Below are 20,114 nucleotides of genomic sequence, written 5' to 3' on the forward strand. Positions count from 1 at the left end.
AGGTATATCATTGCCTTGATGGAATTAGGATCTAGTATCCAAAGACAGTTTAAAGCTAACAATTGTTTGACATAGAGAACTGTTTCAATCAAATAAAATTCATATTCTTCCTTTAAGACTTCCTCAGTTGAACTGTACCTGAACACTGATTGAAAAAATGTCACGTTAAATAATAAATTTAATACAGCTCCCTAATGAAAGGCAATAAACTGCATTACTACCCCCAACACCCACACAACACCACTCTATTTCCAACACCAATTGCACAGTTTAAAACATGCTGCTTCACTTGAACAAACCCAGCAAGCCAACAAACACAGGCTGCCCAGTCCTCGGCAAGAGAGTTCCTGTTCAGGTTATTGGAATGACAGAACAATGGGACAGCACAGGTCAGAGATCCCAAGTCATCTTTCCCTTGGTTTTTATCACATGCTCTGATCTCTACTTTGTCTTGGTATTATTTCATTGAATTTCTCAAAATACCAGACCCTCACAATATTGTAACATTCACGTAACTTTTGGCAATAATTGGACAACTTTCATACACAAAGGAAGAGGAGTCAGCTCTTTTTCTCTGAGGTGTATTGTAGCTACTCGTCTCCACAGATATCAATCTTCCAAGACCTTCCACGGTTTTATTCCTTCTACTTGCAACAAGAAAGCAGAGGCCATGTCTACAGACTGGTTTTCCAGTGTTAATGCCATGCATGCTCTCTTCCCAAAGCTAAAGGCTCCCAGGCTTCCCCCACTGGCACATCCAAATCTCCAATCTTGTGATTCGAGAGAAACCTTTTCTCATATGACCTTCACGCTGCCTCTAAATTTGAGCTGCACTAAATAAAGACCTGCCTGGTGCCAGGAACCAGCACTTGCCAGATCATGGGATCAGACTGGCTGCTGGGAGACAGGGATACACCACCTACACCAGCAGTACAACGCTGGTATTCCCAGCTCCACGTGTCAGCAGTTGTCCACCACACCTGCACCCCACGAAAGCTTCTGCCCTCCAGCTCCACTCAGTGCACCACACAGGAAGAAAACGGGAAAGAGGGCACACAGTGACAGAATCAGGAAGAATTATTGAGGGTAGAAACACTTATTTACACTGAACTAAAAAACGAGGAAGGAGGCTTTAAAAAGCGTAAAGAACAGAATGTGTTTTCTACTTAACAGATCATAGTTCTGATTCTACATCTGCTTTCTAGTCTGAGTTAAAGCTAAAACAGGATGATCAGCCCACTAAGGTCATGCAATTAAGGTAAACAATGTACACAAATATGTTTCTCAAACACACCTTGCCAGGAACAGCATCATATTTGACAAAATGTTTCTACCTTCATAAAATCTTAACTGACTGTTTCTAAACTATTACCAGCTTATCTTTTAGATTTATTTTTAAATGTGTGTTTTTTTAATAAATACCCAGTCTCATGGGTTAACACTGCCCCCCCCAAATACTAGCACATAATATACAGCAATAATATCTACTAACTGTTGTCATTAGGAAGTAAAACAATCAAGTCTCAAGTGCATAACTGTTACAATAAACTGTGTCTACAACAAAGTTATGAATAATTATTTATCCTAAGAATCAACGCCTGGAATGACTGTAGATATTGTAGACCAATGCCCAGATTTTATAGTTTCACATATAAAAACCTTAAAATAAAGCTAAGGGTAAAAGCAAGATTATTCTGCTGAACAATGGTCTCCTGGTTTGCACAAAAAGCTCTCTAAAATGCAGATTGGGCTGCAGGTGATGTTACTGGTTACTATAGGTCCTTTCCTGGGTTAATTTCATGACCAAATGAAGTCATTAAAACTAATGCTTTTAAACTACTTGTTCTAATGCCAGTTACCAAGTTACCAGCAGTTTAGAAAACTCAAAAAGAAAACCAAACACCTGTCCAGTAGTTTCATACAGTAAAGAGAAATAATTTAAGCCTTATCTCTTAAATTCTATGTAAATATTCTCTTAGACTTCTGGGTCAGACCCCTTGGGTTTTGTGAAGGTTGACACGAATGAGATGCTGGTTTTCCAATATTAGTGTATAGGAATGTTTTAACTGGTAGAGAAAATCATGGCTTTTAAAAAAGTATACTCTATTTGATTCAACAGAATAACCCTCAAAATAAAAACTCTACACTTACTAAGAAATGGAAAAAACATTTAACCATGTTTTTAAGCAGTTATATCCAATGCCTCTACTATGCCAATCTTAAATGCCCAAGAAAAAAGCACAATTATTGCTATGAAATATACTTTGTATTGGAATAAAAGTCTCTGCTGAGTTCTGAGGCAGAAACCCAACATTTATAAACTAGAAAACACACATACTTAAAAATCCAAGCAGGTGTCTTGATACTTTTCAGTAAAGAAAACAGGCTCTTTTAAAAACAAGTCTGTGGGAAAAACATTCCAACTGAACTAAGATCTTACCAAACTGATCCCCTCTTTACAGTCCTGTTTTTCCTTGATCTATGGAATTACCATTTGATGTATTTATTATCTGCATAATGAAAAGGAAAGGTAAAAAAATAAAATCACATTTTTAACTGCTGAAAATTATTACTGCATAATCACATGAGCCAAGACTATTAATATGCAATTAAAGGGACAGGAAATAGAAAAATAAATAGTTGGGCAAACAAGCAAGGTATCAAAATCCAAATCCTTTTACTAAAATATCAGAAAATATCAGCCTTAAAAAATCCCACACTAAACTTAAAAAAAAAAATCCCCAGTGTACAAGTCATTGTCTCAGCTGTACACGAAAGGTGCCCAATAGAAGTTTAACCATTAGTTTCATTAGAATAATAACTGCTAATTACTCAGAGTGTATTTCTAAAAATACATAAATTTTTGCTACACGGCCATAACTTATTAAATGTATAATTTCCTTTTCATTAACTTTGTAACTGCTTTGTTTATATGTTTCCAGGTATTGGTTTGGAGGGAGAGGAGGGAAAAGTAGTATTAGAGAAAGAGAAAATAATGGCATAGTTCTTGTCCTAGAAGTTCTACATCTTCATTTTCTCTGTGTTGTATTTTAATTTTTCCTAATTGATGGACTTCTGGTCTTCTCCATAGTCCAGCTACTGCTGACTACTACTGCTCAAACTCCATCTGCAGAACAAGCACTAAAAACAGTAAATGGAAAGAATAAAGCAGTTGAAAAACCTCAACTCTGTGGCAACAATGCATTTGGCACTCACATGTGTATGCTGGAGCCCCACACATTTCTGGAGAGCTGATCTTGGCTAAAAGCCCAAGTCAAGGCTATTTCTGACTTTTTTGATGTGAAAGACCACCTAGTCACAGCAGCCAGAAGAGTTACTGCTGGCCTTTACATATAAACTAAAAATGATTTTCTGTCTTCATTAAAAGAGTTTCTTGATATCTCAAATTCTGTAATGTACCACTCTCCAGAAATCCAAAGCAAAATGAACACTGTTTAAAAGCAACAACCTCAGGAACTAAAAGCCTGAAGATAACACGGAAATCAAATACTAACCGCAAGTGAGGGCACCATATTGACTATGAAAAACAAGAATAACAGCCCATGTTTCAAAACTTAGCATTTCAGAATTCTAAGACTTCTCAAAAAGGTCAAGATTAAAATCACAGGTATTTTAGCAGCAGGAAACCTTAAATACACAAACAAACAATACCGTTCTTTAAATATTTTAAGTCAGTATTTCTTAGGACTTGGTTTTAGTTCTTACAGGTAAAATTCAGACACTGCCTTAACCTGTTCTATATTATTAACTCATTGAAGTATTGCATTTTATTTCTTAAAGGAAAAAGGACCTCAAATGAGAAGTACCTGTTTACAACTATGAAGTTGATAAAGCACAGACAGACACACCAGGTTTGGGCCTTTAATCTAAATACTGAGCTGCAGAAGACTACAAACACTCTACATCTTACAAAAACAATCTCTGTTTATAATGCAAAAGGTCAAAGTGATACTCCCTGACTGTATTTAATATAAGTATTTTAGATTTCAGAAGTTTTAATAATAGCACAAAAGGCATGTCTTCCAGATGGATTTAAATATTTTATCTGGAATATCCTTTAAATGAAGTAAAGGGGGTATCCTGCACCTCTAGGTACCATTTGTATCCAGAAAGTACAGCTGTACTTTGATTAAGTATTTTCTTTTTTAAAACCAAACAGCTTTGAGGTTGGGGCTGTTTCCCTGGCCCTCATCCCCCATAACAAAAGCAAGCATCAAAGAATGTACAGGCTTGATTCACAAGCTACTATCAGTTTTTGCAAGAACTAAATTTAGAAGAATAGAGAAAAGCAAAACTATACGTAAAATTGTGACTTCAGCAAGCTGCCTCAGGAAGTATAATGTTTGACCATGAACAGACACATTTCATAGCTTTTTGGTTTTTAAATGGAGGAAGGGAGGAGAAAGCTCCTTTTACCTGCCCTACTGCTTTAGGAGAGTGGCACTGCACAAAGATTTAACACAGATCTCAGATGTGCTCTAAGAAGCTATCAGAAAACCAGATTTGTTACCTGCCTGTAGAGTTAATCATTACTTATCAGGACTATTCAGACCTTTAACTTAGCTTGCAAGTAGTTATTCAAAATGCCAAAGATAAGCATTGACAGTCAAGATCATCAGAGGGAGAAAAAGTGACTGACAAATGAACAAGTGTCATTCACATGAGGTACATGACATTACACAACAGATGGCAAAAGCAGTGGGCCCTTTACTTTTTTGCATGTCACACACCTCTCCTTTTTCACAAATACAAGCATACATGAAATTAAATTCTTATTTAATAACATAATCCAAATATAATTTCAAGAATTCTATACAAAGGTAAAAATTCATATACTATGATCTTAGTAAAGGAAAAGTTGTTTTAGAGCAAAGATGCTCAGTAGGTAACTGTAAACTTGCCAAGCCAGTGGCATCCATTCTGTGGAAGGAGGAGTTCCTGAAGCACTAACCAAGCTGACACCTCCTTTGTGTATCTGGGAATACTCCTTTTGCAATTCCCATCATTTTGCTTCTCCAGATTCAGATTAAAAAACAATCTCTTCCCTAACAAAGGGAACAGATATTGTAGCTCATCTCAACTTCTCCAAACATCTGGTATTTTGAACACCATGATGGAGCTATTCATCTACTGGCCCAAATGTAAAGCAAAGTTTTAGATCCTCACAAACAAGAAATTAAATAAATTAACCTTATCATTGCCAATCACAAACTGCAAGTAAATTTAAGTCATGTAAGAAGTGTGTGTCATTACACATAACTGCAAAGAGTTAACACAGGTAGCAAACTGAACATAAAAGGAAGAGCTACAAGAAGATTTAAAGCAATAATGGATCCTGATATCTAAAACACTGTAATCAATAATTCAAACATTTGCTACAGACCTTCCATTCACCATAAGCCATATTTACATGTAACAAACAAGAATTTATTTCTACCTCAAGACAGGGGAAAAATCAAGATTTGCTTTGAAACAAGAACACAAAACACAACAGTACAGACAAGAATGTTGAATGTACCTTGTATTTGGTCATGGTGCTAAAATGGTTGTTCCTGAAGAACACACAAAGCTCTCCCTCCTGGACAGCTGAAGTCAACTCACACAGTCCATGGTATGTCAATTGTGTAGCTGTGTTATTTAGAAACTGCTCAGCAACAAACCCTACAAAAGCAATGCACAATGTTATGTGTGTCTGTCACACATCGCTAATATAAAAGCTGGTTGCAATAGTAGTCTTTTTCCTATCTCCCATCTTCCCCCTACTAAGATGCCCCCAGACTGCCATAAATCTAAAGGAACACGTTCAGAGAGGAGAAAACAAGCTGAAAGTTCCAAAACCACAGCATTGTAGAGAACCCCCTCATGTTCAGAAGTGTTGTATCCACCTCTAATACTACTGATTTTTTTCCTTGTTGCCACACACTACATAATTCATATTCTAATTGTAGGAGATAATGCAGAGCTGAGCTGAAACCTGAATGCTGCTCATAACCACCTTTTCATAAAGGGAAGTTCTCTCACAGTTAAGGGAATGCAGCTGATTCTCATTTCAGAAATCACATCAGGGAAGTTCAGAGGACAAGCATAGTGCTGTCTGCCAGCCCAGGGAAAGCAGCTCAGCAGGCAAAATGCAGCTCTTCACACTTGTATCTCTACATAGCAAGACCCACATGAAAAATATGTATCTTGGATTTGTTAGGGTACTTTAATAAAGCATGAAAAAGGTTACCCACCTTCACTAACCAGTTCACTGTTGTCTGACTGTTTACAAGAAATGATCTTCTCCACCAGCTGATTGTAACTGCAGTTACCAACTGCTTTTACTATGTCAGCAACCTGGAGCAGGAAGGAACAGCACACAGAACTTACCTCTGTGAAGGACAGAGCACAACTGCAAGCCTACGGCAAATATTCGTGAGAAAATAAGAGTTCAAAGAGAGGATGGTCTAGTATTTACTAGACCAAAAAGTTTTAGCCCAGAGTATTACATATTTTGCTGTCTCAGATCCCATTTTAAATCTTTAAGGTAACCCTTAGCATCAAAAACTGTTGCTAAAGCAGATCGAGGAGAGAACAGGGCATAATTTGGATCAGTGGGGCCAGGGGGGACTCCAAGGGGTAAGAGAACAACTCTCACCAACAAGGCATGAAAAAAAAATCTGAGGCAGATTATTCTAGCCCAACTCACCAGTATTCCCCTAATTAAACAGTTCCACTTTCCTGTTTATTAAATAATATAATTAAAAATAAATTATATGTTTGTTAAAGATGCAGTTCTCTCCAACCAATTCTACCATTCTCATTTCTCAAAAGCAGTGCCTAGTAAATCAGAATTAAAGAAAGGAGGAAAGTAACCTTGCATTCCTCCCAAGTGTTCTCTAATAAGCCTCCAAAACCTACGATTGGGACACTGTGTCTGGCGACTTCTCTTCCTCAGAAAAACAATTCTCATTTACAGCCATAGAAAGCTTTTAAAGTAGTTTGACTGTAGAGCTGGGCTCTGCAAAATTCCTGCACCAAAAAACACACACAGTCTGTATGCACTCCTCAATTTTTCTCACTAGATTTAAAAAATCTATTACCATAATCATTATTGACTCATTAAAAATCTAAAACGTTCCCCTCCCATGAATAATATTCCAAATAACTTATACTCTGAATAATTAAAAAAACAGAAGTTACCTGAGGATCCACCAACCATCCGTGGTACAAGGGGATATCGAGAAGATCAAACACTATGCACTCAGGTGTGTATTCAAACACTCGAACACCTGTAAATTTGACGTTGACATCCAGACCCGTCTGCAGCTTATGGAGAATTGCCATGGCATCACTCATGTTCTGACAGCAGAAAGAGAAAAAACACATGACCAAATAGAGCTTTGTACACTTGAGGGTTACTCTTGCAACTCCTGATTATGTAGTATTCATCAATCCAACACTTCAAAAAAATTGTAGGAAAGGGGAAATCACCTAAACAGTTGTTTCAATGCTTGTTTACATAATTCATTCTCACTGTGCCAGAAGATATCTGAAAAATAAGAATTCTCTCCTCAGTCAACTATATTGACTGTTTTGTTTTTTTTTTTCTACACCCATAAGCTGCTTTTAGGTAGTTCCTGTTGTTTTTAGCTCTATTTCCCACAGGCACAAGCCAGATATTGGCAAGAAAACTGAATTATAAGGGAAGCTCCAAGGGACTTTTCTTGAGGTTTCTTCTCCCCTTTCAAGTCCTGCCTTATAAGTCAAGCTGAAGTACTTGCCACTACATAATGAGTGAACAAAACAAAGATCTACACAGATCTACCTGCCAATTCTAATTTCAGGGATCAGTATGTAAAGTGACGAACAATGAAGAGTCTGATTTTTTTCTGTTTCCTAAGAAAAATTTGCTATCTTATTTTGAGCACACCTTTAAATGGCCTGTAGATTCTACTGTGGAAACAAGTCATGAAAGTAGCACTTATTATAGCATTAACTCCAATGGAATCCTAAGGAGAATTATCAAGTTATGAAGAACCAATCACACAAAGCAAAGACGAGCCAAAGGAAAAGTGCTTTGTGAGACAGCTCTCTTGAACTGACAGACAAAAAACTTCCTGACATGCAGGAGAAAAATTTTCCACCAAGTGAGAAGAGTCCGCAAAGAGTATGATTAGAAAGTATGTGCAAAAAATGCAGGGAAACTGATGCACTTTTTGTTTGTTGTTTGTTTGGGTTTTGCAAACTTCTGTTGCTTAAGAGGAATTCAGGCTTGCAACAACGAGGAAAAAAAACATGACAAAACCCAGAAATACAGTTTGGACAGGTGATGGAGACAGAAAAGATTCACAGACCAAACCCACTGATGGTCAGAGACAGTTGCCTCTGTTGTCTTCTACTCCAGTACCTGCACTTGAGCATGGTTACAATGAATGAGAGAGTTTTAACTCTTGCAGCTGTTGAACTGCGCTGTTCTGTCAGTGTTCTGTTACCAGGAAGGTAAAAGCTCCCTCTACTTTACTACATGTTGCTTCATCCTACTGACAATTTTGCTGTCACAAGATTTAGAATTTAGCAAGACTTATAAGTAATTCTCAAGACTAGGTCAGACTTTTTTTTGAAAAAGTTCTGATTGTTATAATAGCAAAGCAAACCACCTGAACAAGTGCATCTCATTAGTAGGGACCAGATATTAAGCAGGAAAGAAACTCCAACTATCAGAGGTGTTTTGAAAGAAATTTTGCCACACTCTTACTCTGCTAAAAGAATAGGAAGTCTATAGTAAGTCAGCACTGGTCATCAAAAATTCAGATCATACATCTACAGACAATAGTTGCATTTATTTTGTAATGTTTACTTTGCAAATGAAGCAGGATTACATCAAACTGACCAGAAAACCACAGAAGTTTCTCACTACAATTTCAACAGTATCATTTCTACTTTAGCTATTTCTGCCCCTTCAAAACAACTTAGAAGATTCCCAGAACAGAAGGCTTTTTTAAAATTACAGTGAAATATTTAAGGTATAAGACATATATGTAATAAACCCATATTTTGAGCATAAGAAAGATACAGAGGTTGTACTTTCACCAGGCATGTAGTTTTCATCACCCTCCTGTATGCTGATTATAGCTATAAACCTTCTGCAGCCCAGAACTGTGAGAAAAAAATAGCCAATTTTGTTATTACGAAAGTGATTCCTGTAATTTGACATAAATCAATCCCAAGTTACTCCATTTGGTTTTCAACATTGAATAAGAGCAAGCAAAAAGGACCTAACAGTAAACAGAACTAGCTTGAAACCTAACACCTATAAAAAACTCAAATCACTTCTCCATGAGTAACCAAAAAACCAGCCACGACTACAGAGAGAGCTCCAAAAACTTGCTCCAAGACAGTATGCACTGCATCAATATTTTTTTAAACTAACAGCATTATCTTTAGCATAGAAGGACTTCCCTGATGATAAACAGTGGTCAGTGCAAATAATATTGCCTTTCATGATGTGGAATTAATCTCTTTTTGTCCATCACCATTAAGAACAGAGACCTTTCTCTTGCTCAGTTTACACGCTCAGAGAAACTCCAGCAGGCACCACAGAGCAGACCACACTGAAGACTTATTGTAAGAGAAGACTTCAAAAAGCAACCACCCTGTTATATACTTTTATTTGTACCTCTGTTACAGTTCCTCAATAAACCCTAAATTATTACATTCATTTCAGGAAAAAAAAGTAAAATTCTTGTGTTAACAGATACTGAGCACTAATAGAAGTATATATAAATAAAACATATATCAACCAAGAAACTACAAACAATGGTTCATATGCTTCTGTTTTTTAACAAAATTATAAACCCTAGGTGAGAAAAAGTTTTCGTTTCCTCAGACATAAGCAAGCGTATTTTAGTAGCAGTTCCTTACCTGCTCATAGTTAAGTCTCTGAATTTCAGATATCTCTTTAGGTTTTGCATCAAGAATATAATCTCCTAAAAAAAAAAAAATTAATTCCACACTCAAAGAGTCAACAGTTCTATGAACACTTCTGAGTGAAGTTGACTGAAATTTTCTACCAATTTAATGAGTTCATGGTAAAATATGTAATTCCATAACACAATTTAAAAAGGTAAGCACTTCTCCTGAGTGATACTAGGGATGTTCTGGTGTATGTTTCAGACACCAATAATTCTACAAAACTTGTCGTGCTGGTTTTGCCTGGTGTAGAATTAACTTTCTTCCCAGTGGCTGGAATGGGGCTGTTTTGGATTTGTGCTGAACACAGGGATGATAATGGAGATGTTTTTGTTATTGCTGAGCAGGGCTTACACAGGGCCAAGGGCTTTGCTGCTTTTTCTCCTGCCACACTGGCAAGGAAATTAGGGATTCCCGGGAGGCTGGGAGGAGACACAGCTGGGACAGGTGACCCCAACTGACCAAATGGATATTCCAGACCATATGGCATCACACAGCATATAAAGTGGGGGGAAGAAGGAGGAAGGGGAAGGACATTTGGGGTGATGGTGTTTGTTTTCCCAAGCCACCATTACACATGATGGGGCCCTGCTCTCCTGCAGAGGCTGAACAGTTGCCCATGGGAAACAGTGAATTAATTCCTGGTTTTGCTTTGCTTTCCCTATTAAACTTCATCTCAACCCACAAGTTGTCTAGCTTCCAGTTCTCTCCTTGATCCCACTGGTGGGGAAGTGGGTGAGTGGCTGCTGGAGCCTGGCTGCTGCCTGGGGTTGAACCACAACACCTGCATTCCATCTTTGTCTACTGACTACATTAATTTTCTCTGTTATTTTAATTGGATCATATTTCCAAGGATTAGAGTTACTGTAGAATATTAAAGACACAGTTGACTTACTACATTCTGTCAACTATAACAAAACAACAATATAAGAGACATAAGTAAATTTAAATCTACCAGTGTGTTGGGGTACTCAGCCACAGCAACTGCATCACTAGAGTAACCACTTAGGAAAGCAGGACAGAAAACTCCTGGAATAACCGAATATTGTAAGCAGTTTTCTTGGATCGTGAGTTCAAGTAAAGCTGAATAAAACAGTAAATAAACAATTCTACATTTTTGCTCACTATAAAGAATAATATACAAGTCAAAGCAATTTATTGTAATTACTAACCCAAGTATTCCATCAGCTGTTCAGCCGTTATGATTTCCATCATTGGTGGCAGCTTAATCTGTGAAAGTAAAAGTATATTTTCTTTAAAATGCCAAAACACCACAATTTAGAAAGCATCAACATGGCATTTCTAGACAGAAGATGTGCAATTACATTTGCCTCACCAATTTATAAGGCCATTAGTGTATTGGGACTGAGAACATTCCCAAGACCTCTACTAAACAACAGCCACAAGAACAGATTAAAAAAAGGCACTTTGGTTTTCAGAAAAACCACATGCACACAGCACTTTGTCTCACCTACAGCTCTCTGCACAGTGCTCTGTGCTCCCACCAAAACACTTCTCCAGCCTCCCCCTCCACTTCCCAGGAGTTCACACCACTCACTGCAGTCGATCGACTGCAAGCACCCAGAATTAACAGACTGGGAACTGTGGCCACACGGAGTTAAGAAAATTTCACTTTCCTCAGGAAACTCTTTGACTCCCTCCTGCATTATAATTCTTAACTGAGTACTAACTCAAAAGCTTCCTGCATACAAAGTTTGTAAAGGATCTGGTGGCAGGAGCTGCGGAGCCAGGGAAGCCAAGGACTGGTTCGGGAAGAAGAAAATGACCTCCCACCCCCTCATCCTGCGCTCACACTTCAAGGGTTTGGTTTAACTCCACGCAGAGCAGACATATGAACTCGGTGGTGAAGCTTCCATTCCCTCCTTGCCTCACCTATTCCCACCATCATCACCTAAAACCAAACGCCTTGGCAGCAGAGCTAACGCTGAAAGCTTCTTAAAACTCCTCCATCCGTCACCCACGGCACATGTTTTGGTTGCACATTTCCATATCTCGCTGCAGTAACAGCCAAAGCACCAACACATACAAAGACACTTTGGCAACCTGAAGGAAGGATATTGTCTTGAACCACAGTGCACTCAATTTTAATCTGCATAAATATGAATTTTATTTTTTTCTAGGGTTTGGGGTTGTTTTTCAGGGGGGTTAATTTTTAATCTTTCTCTTCAGTTTTTAACCTGCTCATCCTATCACTCTCCAACATCTTACCACTGAAAGTCTAGAAAGTCTAGTATTTATTTTATTGGGAATTTTTTATCAAGTTCCTCAACACTCTCCTTGACACACAGAAATACATGACATCTTGAAATAGAAAGACATGACGTGAGACTGTTAATTCATGTTTAAGATTTAATAAGTTCTGACTACTTTGCTGGTTGTGGATAGGAAGTAGAGAACCATAAGATAGAACACCAATAATACACATAAAGCCTTTGATGCAGCATCCCAAACTCTGAAATGCAGTACAGCAGCACACTGTACTGTCCACATTGTGATGAAGAGGGTTTTCAATCTGAAAACGAAGGTATTTTAATAACTTGAGAGGGAAAATAAGGTGTGATTGGGCTAAATCTGTCTTACCAATTTTAATCATATTTGACAAAAGGCAAATGGGTTAAATAGATGAAGTTTCATTAAATTTGGAAGAAGAAAGAGACCCAAGTTAATATGGCTTTGTTACCTATACTCTGGCTAAGAAATATGCCCATACTTGGGGCAGAATAGGCCACTCAGCATAAACCACACATTGATCAACCCATCCCTGATGAGCATAGAAAGAAGCTGATAGTATTGGGATATGGGAAAGGAAGAGAAAGAAAGTAATTGTTTGTAAAGTAGGAAATTAGTGAGGCATAAATTAATAAGAAGGCTTAATTAGTTCTACTTATAGAAAAACACCCAAATTTTAAAATTATATGAATTAAACAAGCAGAAAAATCAGTCATGCATGCATAGGCAAATGTTTTTTAAAAAGCATGTATTAAATGAGTGACAGCTGATTGTAATTTAAAAGAAATTTCTTAACCTCTTCCCACAACTAATACTCAATAGGCTAAAGATTTTCATGATCTTTGATCATGTTCATAATATTCACACCGAGTATTCACATAAATATAATATATTGAGCCATGTAAACCACAGGACTACAGATTCAAAAAGCTGCTTTTTAAACTTCTAGTTTGGATTGGCAGTACTCTTAGCAAACATTAAGCTGTGCACAGCCCTGAGCCGGGTCTGGCTCAGTTCAGCTCCTCAGGCACAGCACTGGCATAGCCCAGAACAGCATCACCCTCACCAGCCGTGCCTGAAGTGGTGCTGGGACTACAAACAGCACAGATGTGCCACTATAACAGGAAGGAAAATTAGCATTGGTTAACAATTGGAATTATGCCTCACCACTGTAATGCTAAGAATTTTTTTCTGCAGAAGCAAAGCAAAGTGCTTTCACTCATATCTGCGGGATCTCTCTCAAAGTTGGATATTTTAACAAGCCAGTCTCAAAATTAACTGCTTGATTAAATACTAAGCAAAGTTAATTGCTTATTTCATGGCATAATTTTAGGGCTGGCATGTGTCATGGGACCTTGATCACACTTTAAAGTGGGTTAATGGGGTTTCCACACAGTTGTAAGTACTTCTGAACAGAGCTGACTTAAGGATGGAGAGAGAATATGACATTTCCCAACTGTTCAGAGCTTCATTGGGAGTACTTAGACTACAGGAAGCATAAAATGAAGAGGAAATGGGAAAGAAAAACACCTTAAAGCTCAAAGGAGTGTGAAAAATCATAGAGTACCATAATAATTCTCCAGACAACAGAAAAAAAAACAAGGTAAGCAACAGTAGTGAAAGCTGCTGTTGTCCTTAATCTATTATTTTGAGGGGCACATTTTCTCAATAGGTTTCAATGTTTATTTGCTAGACTTTACATTAATTTCACATTTTAGGAAAAATGCATTTCCTCAATCCCCACCCATTTCCTGTACCCCTCTATTGCAGTTTCCTGGTCTTTCGCCCTGGTGTCTCCTCCTAACTCTAGTTACTTTTCACTTCCTACACTCAGGAGTGGGAATCTTAATCCTCCTCACCCAACTCCCATGTGACACACAGCTGAGACACCTTTTTAATCAAAAGACAAGACTGGTAAACAAATTTTCATTTGGAACAGATTGTTTAATACAACTTATACAGTTTCTATGAACTAGACTACACACCCAAAATCTATGTAATACTGATTTTCCACATATTCTCCCACATTTCAGATGGGCTTAAAAAAAATTAAGCGATATAGTCCTGCATAGAAGGTAACACTTCCAAAAATACTATGCATATCGAAAAGGACCGAGCAAACTTCTAATGGCTTATATAATAAGCCTTATATGAGGCTTATATTAGAGTCTCAAAACATGTTTATCTAAAACATGCAACTCCTCTGAATTTAGTGTTCCAGGAGAGGTAAGGGTGGCTTCAAGTAGCCTTGGCAAAAAACCAATTAATACTCTCTGCAAATATGCACCCCCTGCCTTGCAGGAACAGCTTCATAAACTTGTCACACGGCAGCCTGACAGTGTGTGCTGCCACTGATATCCTGAACACCCCTCTCAGCCAGGTTTCCTTCAGCCCCTCGGAGCAGGTTTCCTGTTCTGGAGAAGGCACAGCTCCAATCCTACTGATTTGTGGGCTCAGCTCATCCCACAGATGCCGGGAGGAGGCTGCCAAGGCCCCTTCTGAGCATCCATCAGCAGCTCACCGGCAGCTCCTCCGGAGCCTGGGCGAGCCCATCCGAGCAATCTGTGCAAGTCGAGGCCATCCGGAGCTCCAGCCCAGTAACCAGAACGAGCAGATCACGTGAGAAGGGCCAGTGCCAGAGCTCAGGGCAGGCGCCACCACTGCAGGCTCCCACAAATCAAGTGGGTCTCAGCAGGAGCACACTGCACTCAGCTCCTCTGAGAAGAGGCCATTTTTATGAGAACCTGAAGCTACACATTTCTAACCAGACTCTTTTACTCTACCTCTTCTCTGCACCTCAGTTTGGATACACTTACGTGAGTGGTTACATAACATTTACTTACATAATTGTTACAATCACCTAAATAGGTAATTCACATAGTTCTAAAAGTTGCCAAAAGTTTAATAGAACTTGGCATGTAGGGAACACAGCTCCTCCCATTTGTTGAGGGGACAGTGACAGAAAAAACTTCCAAACACACCGGCAAATATGCTACTGGCATTATTCTCCTCCATAAGGACAAGATATTCCACTTGCACTCACTTCTTGAGACAGTATTAATATTATTTATATTTGAATTGCATTGCATTTTCCCTTTGGCTTATTTTATGTTTCAAAATGATTTGTTTCTCTCTTTCCAAGACATTTCAGATATGCAATTCCTGTGCAACATGTTAAGTTTCACAGAGTTCTTTTAACTACATGACATCACATTCTACCTAAGACACACAGAACAGAATCCCACAGCACCCTTATTAAGCTTTTAGCATCTGATGACTGCCATGGAGTACATCCTGAGAAGGGCTACCCCCACACAAACTTACAGCTTAATGCAGTGCCAGAAATGATCACAAAGTAATGCATGAACTGCACCTAACAATGATCACAAAAAGTACTTAAAAAAGCAAGCTTTGAATCGCTAAGCCCAACTACACAGCACACCACAGACCTGAGCAAGAACTGAGTAGTCCTCAGATTTAAATAAACTAAAAACCAGTGTGCTACACTACTCTGCATCAGAGGAGACAACTCGTGCTTGTATATACATTCTAAAATGTTTGTCTCAATACTCTACTTCTGCTTTCATTTCCATCACACCAGCCTAAAAGGGTACCACACTGTTTTGCACAACAGCTACTCTGCCAAGTTGGTATCATACTGTTTTTGTTTTCTTCTTAGAGCAGAGGAGTTCTGCTACGGAAGTGTTACAGAAATGTTCTATCTCCTACAGGCTGAACTACAAGTTACACTTACACGGGCAGGCTACAAAAACACTTCAAAAGAAAAGCAATTTCACAATTTCAATATTTAAAAGTATAGCTTCTGCAATCTGCCACCTCAAAGTTTTAGGTACCCTTTGAAAGCAGTGGATAAAAGAGAGGCAGCAGTTTTATCACAAGTTTAGTTCCAAAACCTGGTGTTATCAAAAAGGTGTTGAACAGTCCCAGTGGGTGCTGCCATTTCAGAATTTCCAAAAACCTCACTGCCAAACCAGTACTGCACTGATATTATCTGAGACCACATCTACCCACAGTATGACCAGAACTGTCAACCTTGTCAGGACAGAGTTCTGAGAAGGAAAGATGATGGTTGATACAGGGAAGAGAGCCCAAAGCATAACTGTTTACCTTTTTACTCCCTGTGGTGATTCTGTTTCCCCTCCTCATCTCTTCCTTCGTGCATTTTTCCCCTTACACACAGCTTCTTTTCACCCGACACATCCTGTGATATTCTCACTCTTCTTTTGCCTATTTCCATCTTTTGCTCTGCTTCCTTGTTCCCAAATTATAATTACTTGACCCGATCTAGTGTTCATCTTGGTTCAGGAGGAGCAAGAAGAAGGTGGATGTCCATGCTCAGCCTTTGCATGGAGTGAGCCACTGTCAGTGACTACAGATGAGCTGCCAATAAGCCTGACACCCCAACCAATGTCAGCAGGGTTCTTGATTATAAACTGGGCAAAAAAGGCTAATTTCGAGAGGCACTGATTAGGAAAAATCAATTACAAGCAAGGACAATATACGACCAACTATCAGGAAACCCCTCAAGCCCATAAATAATAAGTCATGTGATGACAGTTTCACCAGTTTAGCTGCCTGTCTGCAACTCATGTAAAATCTGCTGAGGTTTTACATAAACAGACAGAACTATAGAAAACCCTTCCTGTAATCTTAGCAATAAGAAGCAGTAGGGCACTCCTAAGAGGCATTTTGTTTTTCACTTATTTATAAAACTGGATATCCCCTTAATTCTCACTAAAGTAGTATTTGATCAAAGCCGGATGTCAGTTAAAATACTGGATGGAGGGCAGCAGAAGGCAATTGCATTTAAGGAGGCAAAGGAAGAATGCTAAGAAACAAAACCTCCAAAAACTTAAATTCAAGCAACAGGACCAGTGCTGTCCCATTTACATGCTTTAATCAAATCAAAGAATAAAAAGGAAAATCCTGTAACAAGGCAGTTGCTCTCAAAGTGCCACCACACAAAATGATAAGAAATGATAAATTCTTCAAGGCCCTCCAGTCACCTCGAGACACTAAAGAGGGAGCACAGAGAGTGAGTCTTCAATACTGAAGTCATGACAACCTTCACACCCTCATGAGGATGGCAGAACCTACAGAAAGTCACACACAACTTCCCTGTAGTGCTTTCACTGATGCTTAAATATCAGCATCACTGTATCCACAGTTTTTCTCCTGCTGTATGAGATATTCTGCTCAGGAAAATGTGCAGAAACTGTAACTCAATCAAGAGCATTAATCTTCTGGAAAGCTACCTGCCTCTAAACACATTTCCTCTTGTAACATTATTTCCATTTTGACCTTTTCTTAAGACACCTGTTACACAGGTGAACAACCTTCTACTCCTCCAATACCCTGGCTACTGCAACATAAACGGTCCTCCCATGAAGCTTTCCTATTCTATGACTCCACTCTATCAGCCCCCCAACCTCCCGAGGCTAAATTGCCAGCATTTCCTTGTTTTGCAGTGCACACAACCTCATAGCTCTTCTCCAACATATATCCTCTTCACATCTGCATCTTAATAACTACACTACACCTTACATTTTAAATGCTTAAAAGATAAATTATTTTAAGATGTCCACATTATTATATTATTATAATATTTTAAGAAATCCACAATCCACAATGGCTACTGACCACAAGAACTTCCAAGAAGTTTCAAAGCTGTACTTGATCACTACCTGATTTACTCATTAATTTAAATACAATCTATACTGCATAACTACACAAATGTATCCCTTTTATTCAGGCAATTACTTGTACAAATCTGTCTTTGGTACAATTCTGCATTTCGTATAACTCTGTATACACTTCATTATATGAAACTAACCTATTTTCCAAAAATATCAGCTTTTCAGAGCTATAAATAGTAATGTGTACTTACTAGGAACCTGCACACATCTGCAAACCATATACTGCTCAGTTTGGGAACCATCATCAGAATTTTTATTTCTGTTTTAAGACAGCAACAAAGTAAGTCTATATATGAGAGCAGCATCTAAGTAGTATAACAGCACTAGACTGCAAGCCCGTATTTATCTTCCATGTGAGACACGTACCTAACAGCAGATAAAAAGGTGCACGTTCCTGAAAGAATCACGGGATGGTTTGGGTTGGAAGAGACCCTAAAGATCGTCTAGTTCCAACACCTCCTAGTCATGGACAGGGACACCTTCCACCAGATCACACTGCTCAGAGCCCCGTCCAACGCGGCCTTGAACGCTTCCAGGGATAGGGCAGCCAACAGTTTCTCTGGGCAGGCTGTGCCAGGACCTCGCTACCATCACAGGGAACAATTTCTTCTTAACATCTATTCTAACGCTGCCCTACTTCAGTTTGAAGCCGTTCCCCCTTGTCCTATCGCCACACGCCCTTGCCAAAAGTCCCTCTCCAGCCTTTTCGAGGATGTCGTTGTCCCAACAGCACCAAGTGTCCGGGAGCGCTCCCGCCGCGCTGGCTCCGCTGCCCCGAGCGCTCCCGCCCGGCCCGGCCCGGCCCCGCCCCGCCACGGCACCCGCCCGCCCGCCGGTACCTTCCAGGCCAGGAGCAGCACGTTCATGATGGCCAGCAACGGGCAGGGGCCGTTCTCGTTCTGGGTGATGACGGGAGTGTTCTCCTCCTTCCAGCGCACCCACTTGATGTGATAGACTGACTGCCCCGGGAAGCGCTCCTTGGAGGAGGACAGGAGCTGCGAGCCCGCAGCCGGCCTGTCCTCTTCGGGCTCCACCGCCGGGCCCCCCGAGGAGGCCCCGGCCACCACCGTCTCGTCGGCGTCGCTGTTGAGCTCGGAGCTGCTCGGGCAGCAGGAGTGCAGGTTGGAGAAGGACTCCAGCGAGTCCAGGCTGCGGGACTCCTCCCCCGGCGGGCTGGGAGCGCCGCTGCTCCCGGAGCCGGCTCCCACGGGACCGCTCTCCGAACCGGGCGCCGTCCCGGGGCTCTCGGGCACCGCCAGCCCCGCGCCGTCCTCCGCGGCCCGGGCGGGGGACGCGGTGCGAGCGGCCGCGGCGGGAGCGGGGGCCGGCGGAGGGGAAGGGCTGCGCCGCCCGCCGCCCTCCTCGGCCTGCCGGCAGCCGCCCTCACCGCCCGCCGCCGCCTCTCCCAGGCGGAGCCGGCCGGTAGCGCCCCCGCCGCCCGTCTGCAGCGAGCCCGGGGGCGGCGGGGGCTGCGCCAGGCTCTCCATGCCCGGCCCGGCCGCTCCGCTCTCTATCGGCACCGCAGCGGCTGCGCCTCCGCGCGCAGCGCCCGCGACGCCATCACAGCGGCGGCGCCGGCCCCGCCCCGGCGGGACGTGAGGGAGGGACGGGGGAGCGGCCCCGGGTCACGGCGGGGCCCGCGGGGAGCGGGAGGGCAGGGCAGGAGCAGGTGAGTGCGGCCCTGCCGGGGGTGCGCGGGGCTTCTCGCCTTACCATGAAAAATATGGTTGTGGTGAGTGTGATAGGTAAGTTGGGGGGTTGACTCGACGGCTTGAGAGGGGGGAAGATGAGGTTACGTATTAAGAAGAAGTTTTTTTTCCTGTGAGGGTGGCGAGGCCCTGGCATAGTTTGCCTAGAGAAGTTGCGGATGCCCCATTCCTGGAAGTGCTCACAGCCAGGTGGGATAAGGCCTTGAGGACCCTGGTCTAGTGGGAGGTGTCGCTTCTCATGGCAGGGGTTGGGACTGGATGATCTTTAAGGTCCATTCCAACCCCTTGGCATTCTGTGATTTTATGACTGAAGAACTAATGGGGATGTATTACTCAGACTGCACCCCGATGGAGGTGTTCCTCCTCTCCCTGTGTAGAAACCTTCAGCTTTTAATTGCAAATTCTAAATACAGTCTTGGAATGATAAGGATCTATCCTCTCTTTTTTTATTCACTGGTTTGGGCTT

At 40.8% G+C, this 20,114-nt stretch overlaps 2 protein-coding genes across 3 annotated transcripts in view; one reads left to right on the plus strand and one right to left on the minus strand.

The window, feature by feature from the left end:
- Positions 1-19,464, minus strand: part of MINDY2 (MINDY lysine 48 deubiquitinase 2) — a 32,146-nt gene extending 12,682 nt beyond the window's left edge. The window contains exons 1-6 of one of the 2 annotated variants that reach the window (XM_050309854.1): positions 18,779-19,464; positions 11,145-11,202; positions 9,925-9,989; positions 7,204-7,362; positions 6,255-6,357; positions 5,540-5,682 (exon numbers count right to left, since the gene is read on the minus strand). In XM_050309854.1, coding sequence (XP_050165811.1) covers positions 5,540-5,682; positions 6,255-6,357; positions 7,204-7,362; positions 9,925-9,989; positions 11,145-11,202; positions 18,779-19,426 — 1,176 coding nt within the window. In that variant the 5' untranslated portion in view covers positions 19,427-19,464. The remainder of the gene's footprint in view (positions 1-5,539; positions 5,683-6,254; positions 6,358-7,203; positions 7,363-9,924; positions 9,990-11,144; positions 11,203-18,778) is intronic. The other variant, XM_050309853.1, reaches the window with a different exon arrangement.
- ADAM10 (ADAM metallopeptidase domain 10) overlaps positions 18,923-20,114 on the plus strand; it is a 44,607-nt gene continuing 43,415 nt past the window's right edge. Inside the window, exon 1 of the mRNA XM_050309852.1 lies at positions 18,923-19,060. The gene's annotated coding sequence lies outside the window, so the exon portion shown is untranslated. The remainder of the gene's footprint in view (positions 19,061-20,114) is intronic.

Source organism: Myiozetetes cayanensis, unplaced genomic scaffold (assembly GCF_022539395.1).
Source record: "Myiozetetes cayanensis isolate MyiCay16 unplaced genomic scaffold, myiCay2020 scf14, whole genome shotgun sequence".
In the NCBI taxonomy this organism is placed as follows: domain Eukaryota; kingdom Metazoa; phylum Chordata; class Aves; order Passeriformes; family Tyrannidae; genus Myiozetetes; species Myiozetetes cayanensis.